The sequence below is a fragment of the Polyodon spathula genome, chromosome 8 (assembly GCF_017654505.1).
Source record: "Polyodon spathula isolate WHYD16114869_AA chromosome 8, ASM1765450v1, whole genome shotgun sequence".
Lineage (NCBI taxonomy): Eukaryota > Metazoa > Chordata > Actinopteri > Acipenseriformes > Polyodontidae > Polyodon > Polyodon spathula.
Genome location: NC_054541.1, coordinates 31,148,150 through 31,154,149, shown reverse-complemented (window position 1 = coordinate 31,154,149; position 6,000 = coordinate 31,148,150). Strand labels below are relative to the sequence as shown.

General features: G+C 36.2%; 1 protein-coding gene across 1 annotated transcript in view; it reads left to right on the top strand.

Annotated features, from left to right (window-relative positions):
- The first annotated feature begins 843 nt into the window (after nt 1-843).
- Nucleotides 844-6,000, top strand: part of LOC121319762 (copine-8) — a 139,102-nt gene continuing 133,945 nt past the window's right edge. Inside the window, exon 1 of the mRNA XM_041257552.1 lies at nt 844-1,108. Coding sequence (XP_041113486.1) covers nt 1,011-1,108 — 98 coding nt within the window. The 5' untranslated portion in view covers nt 844-1,010. The remainder of the gene's footprint in view (nt 1,109-6,000) is intronic.

The window sequence follows — 6,000 nt, the reverse complement described above, 5'->3', positions numbered from 1 at the left end:
CAAAAGTATACTGCAGTTTAGGATGCTGACCAGCCCAATGAAAGGCATCTTAAAGGCAATGAAAGGCAACATGAAACAATTTCAATCAGTTTCACTTTGCGAGTAGTCTGCCTGGCACATCGTTGATGTAAAGAGACAACGGCACGCCTTGCTGGAAGTGCATTTGCTTTTCTTTCTGTAAACCCGCTCGAATTCCTTTTGCCTCGAGAAACTGGAATACAGACAATACAGGAGCCGTACATAAATATAAATACTGAACATCTGGACATTTTGGCCTCTAGCATATTGTAAGGTTTATTATGCTGATAAGACGTATTTGACATGTGTGAGATCATTTTGGTGTCTATTATGATTATTGTAAATCTGCATTTTCAGTAGCAAATTCGAATACAAGTTGGATTTTATAGACTTTTTACATTCCAGTAACTGAAAAAAGTGATCTAGTCGATTATATTATATTATTACTTTAAACATTTATGTCTGTAAATTACATATTAAAATACCCTGATAATTAATAATGATTTAACTATATTATTATGATAATGGTTTCTATAATAGCAATAATAATAATAATAATAATAATGGCGGTTTTCATTGTGGTCAAAGTGCTGTTTGAAATGTGCCAGTAGGTAAGGGTTAATAAAAGTAGTTATATATATTCTACGCCTATGCGATTAATTTACATGACAAGTCTATGTGTAGATGTAGGGGGTATAAATAGTATCCGGCACGCACATGGTTAATCCACCCTACCAATCTTTTCCGCTGACTTTCCTCTCCTGAAATCTCCAATGAATTTATTTCGATTCCCCCCCCCCCCCCCCCCCCGCTCCATTCCAGCATTCTAGCAGCTAATGCTGTCAGGAGTCTTTGGTGACGTTGTGTTTGTTTTGAAGTGACATCACCCCGCTGCTCTTTCCTGCCTTGGCGCTGGTCTTCTTTCTCACATGCTATTGTGTACTTTATGGGATCGTTGATTGCAGTTTTAGCGACTGGATAAATACTAAGAGATGGACAACGGCTTCATGAACATGGCGTCCATAGGACAATTCGACCCCCTCCATGCCAGTATCCCGGCCACTAAAGTTGAGCTCACAGTGTCCTGCAGGTAAGGGGATCGCTAAAATTAACCTAATTTAATGTGCACTGGTGCTGCTGCTGGCATTCTTGTAGAGAGTGAGCATGTGCTACATTTCTGATACTGACTATCCGTTCTAGCAAAGGTCTTAAGTATTCCAACTCTTAAACAAGTGTCCTAGATTCAAGTTAGAATTGATATTTGTTTTTTCTAACTTTACTAAAACAAGTCAATGTTTTTAAACACTCCAGTGTTGTCATTTTTAAACTGTAGCCTGACAACAGCGTTTGTTTACGTGTTGAAAAAAGAGGTTCTGCGTCAAGATTTTTCACCACCTTTGGACTGTAGCTGTTTATTATCTTGGAAGACTATGTTGAATAGGACAGAGCCGTCAGACATCGGAGACCCCTGGGCACTGGGGACAATGGTCGCCCCGACCATATTACAGTAGGACATAAATAGGAATTCTTGTCTTAAGAAAAATCTAGTTTTATTTTTGTCGTATTCCGACTTAACCTTTCCAGACAGTTTGGAAACAGCACAGTACTGTATGTGTTAAGACATGCTTTTTTTCAGTGCATGAAGTCCGTGGCAGAGGTACGGGATCCAGGGAGGTGGGGGCAGGCCCCCCCCGCCTGCCTCCCCCGAACACACCATTAAAAATGTGCGGGTCCATACCCCGCACTTTGACATAAGAAATATGTGAACAGCGAAAAAAAGACGCATTTATAGCACACCATATTTAGTTGCGGTTATACTTCAGCTGGGGGCCCTGGACATGTGCCTTAAGAGGTCACTGACTGCAGTTAAGTTCTTGTAGTAATGGTTTAACCGAATTAAACTGTCTGCGTGTTAAGAATGGGTATAGTAAAAAAAAATCAATCTATGATTATTATTATTATTATTATTATTATTATTATTATTATTATTATTATTATTACTACACTTTACTGTTATTAGAACACAGCATCGTTGTTTTCAAACTTGGGAACCGAAAATAGATCTGTTAACAAATACGTTTGTAACGTTACTGGATCATTTTTTTTTAATTGACAACGTAAGGAGGAATTGGATAAAAGCCTCCACACTTTCCTTGGTAAATATATTACTGTATTACTACGGATCCTGTGAACGGATTTTACAGGGGCCATTGTTTGTTTATAATATAGTTATACCTAAACTTTTTTTTTTTTTTTTTAAATGCACTTTTAATAATAATAATAATAAACTAATAATAATAATAATAATACATTTTCTTCACGATGAAACATATGCAAAACTTAATGTATAATTATAGACTTAAAAGTTATTAATATTTTTAATATATTTTTTCTACTGAAATAAAATTGATTCATTATTTTATAACCTGTTGCATATTAAGCTACTAGTCATATATGTTTCAATTCGTTACCTTGTTTTTGTGGTGGGGCTGACAAAGATCATATATGAATGCTAATTTATTTAAACATGTGACAGTTTTTTAAATCTAGTGGTTTTATACATTCTGACAGTAAGGTCCAAACACATAAAATGAAGGTTAGGGATGAAACATATATTGTTTTAATTTAACCCAGTCTCTGTCAACAGAACTGGCAGCTACTAACAGAGGCTACCCTCAGAAATAACAGCTTTTTCTAGGTTGCATAACAGCAAAGGGCAACCCCAAGCCCTGTTTCAGGGCAGCCTGGCGTGTTTGTCAGGAGATAATATTTACTGGCTGGATAGATTAACAAAGATTACACGCAACTTGAAATAAGTTAACTTGTTCAATTGAATATAATTATATATATATATTATATACTATATATATAGCTCTGGAAAAAATTAAGAGACCACTGCAAAATTATCAGTTTCTCTGGTTTTACTATTTATAGGTATGTGTTTGGGTAAAATGAACATTTTTGTTTTATTCTATAAACTACTGACAACATTTCTCCCAAATTCCAAATAAAAATATTGTCATTTAGAGCATTTATTTGCAGAAAATGACAACTGGTCAAAATAACAAAAAAGATGCAGTGTTGTCAGACCTCGAATAATGCAAAGAAAATCAGTTCATATTCATTTTTAAACAACACAATACTAATGTTTTAACTTAGGAAGAGTTCAGAAATCAGTATTTGGTGGAATAACCCTGATTTTCAAGCACAGCTTTCATGTGTCTTGGCATGCTCTCCACCAGTCTTTCACATTGATGTTGGGTGACTTTATATATATATATATATATATATATATATATATATATATATATATATATATATATATATATATATATATAATCTCCCCAAACACAGATTTTGCATAGCATGGTTTGTATGATCTGGCAATGGATTGGTTGAAGAAAACTCAAAAAAATAGTGTTTTAACTTTCATGAACTGTCTCAGAAGAAGAGTAATTTAAAGTGCTGTACAGTAAGCAAACTGCCTTATGAAATTTTGGTGCTACACTAATCATTGTGTAATTATGGAAATAATTCATTAAAACATATATAATTATTTTCTCAAACTTAAGGTATTCACTTCAAGCTGGTTCAGTAATTAAAGTATTATTAATTTCCCCCAAATTACATGCACATTTTTTAATGAAAATTTTCAGAAAATGTAAAAATAAAGTAAATGGTCAGAAGGGGGGGGTGGGGGGGGTGGGGTGGGGGGGGGGGTGGGGGGCAAACTCCCACACCAAACCACACCACCCCCTCGAGGGCCCTACATGACTCGAGGGCCACACTTTGGGAACCCTGCTTTAAGTGCTCTGTCATGACAGATGTGTACTGAAGGCTGAATACAGTGGACCCAGCAGCAAAAATCACCTATTGTGCAAATCTATAGCTGGAAAGGATGGCACTGCATCACCCCAGTACTCACACCTCAGAAACTAATACATGATTGTGTAATAATCTGGTTTACAGATAATGCTCTGTGTTCCTTAGTTCAGGCAAAGTTCAGGAATTCACAAAGCACAGGGATCCAGTCTTGATTTTATGAATTCTTGAACTTGTTATACAATTTTACTTTGCCAGCCAGCCACTGATGAATGATAGCAAAACAGGATTCCTGAGTTAGCGTATTTTTTTTCATTACATATCCACTACATACCTTTGCAAGTTAAGTCAACACACTGCCATGCATACATATACTGGAAAGCTATTGTTGCAGCACCAATAGTCTACTGAGAAGTGGACCTGTTTTCTAAGAAAATATTTTCTATTAAGTGAATAATATGAGCAGGTTTCAGTAAAACATTTATTTGTAAAATCCACTCTATTACTAGACTGAAATAATGTTTAGTATTTTTGATCAATATTAATACAGACCAGCTCAGCGATCACAATGATTTGATGGCGTATGCATCACAGACTCACACTAGGTAAGCCTTACACACACTCATTTACACAGATGAAGTGTCTCTGTGCAGTTTCAACTTCACCTACCAAAATCAATACTTGACTCATTCAAGGTAAGTGTTATCCTGATGAGGTGACTGTGATCACTTCAAAATTGGAATTCAGAGCTGAGTGAAACTGAGGGTTCTATTTACTGTACTATTGTAGGCACTGATCACATTACCCAGAATGACTGTTCTTGAAATTCATTGAAAACCATCAAATGAGAACCTTTAGATCCATATTCATAATTCTGGGAAATAATGATGGACGACTGAGCAGCCCCCCTGGCCGTCTATTTAACCTTTTGTTTGACTTTGTGGGGATCATGGAGTCATTTCAGGCTGTTGGAGACCCTTTATTATCGTCTGTAAAGTTACAGTTTAATTAACTGTTGGTAATTATTGCTGAAGGCTTTCTTGTAATATTTCAGAGATATTCCTTTTCCATCATGCCCATCTTGTTATTGCTATCTTAGTTTGATACTTTGACCAGAAAAGAAAACCAGTTAAAAGTGACCAAAAGTTGAGCACTGGTCTGTCATGCATTGTAACCCCTATTTTACAAAAATATAGACGGGCCCGGGTTGATGTGCTTCACAAACATCACCTTTATAAGTAATGCAGACAATATTGTGGGAAATAGAAAATGTTTTGCTGTTGCAGGAAGGGATTTGAAATATTCAACAGGTTTTGTCTGCTGTTAACTTTTATTGCTCCTTTGAAGAGCATACGAAACTGCCAGAAGCAATTTAAGCAAAGTTTAACATTTACTATAGTGAGCATTCTGTACTGTAAAATCTTATAATTGCACATTATCACCAATCTGCATGGCAAGGCTTAATTAAAACTGGAAATGCTTTCAAAGTCCAGCAAAACATCACCTAGCAGCCAGCCAGAATCTTCCCTACTGAAGATGTTACTTCATTGCGTCAGACACTGACCAATCGCATGGTGAGCCAATCATTATGCATTTGTACCCGAGAGGGAGTAATGGGCTAGCTCTGTTAATGAGTGCTTTAACTTATGGTAACATAAAAGTCCAGCCATGTTTTTGCTTCCTTTACCCATCTTGTACTACATGGTCACATAGTAATGGTGCTGAAGCATTGTTTGTTAAACATAATGACACAGCTGCCTTGAATACTGCATTATTGTGTCACCAGAAACATACATCTGTGTAGAAACTGACATTTGCATTAGACATTTCATTTCTACTGTTCCTGTCCCTAGAGGGTCCAGTTCGGCCACAGCACACATCCATCCTTGGCAATTCTAACGTGACAACCAATAAATCAACTAATTAGGGACCATTATTATTGGCTTTTTCGTTGTGGAATCCTGGACTAACAAACATTATTCTCCTACTACTGAAACTGAACCCAGATTCTAAGGTGTTACATCCTATTTATAGTGTAAACACACTCATATGCCTCATATCATTTCTTTATAATGTTAGTGATATAAATCAATAAAGTTACTATTCGAGAAAGCCTTTATTACGTTGCCCTCTTGGCTGTCACATTAAAATGTCTCATTG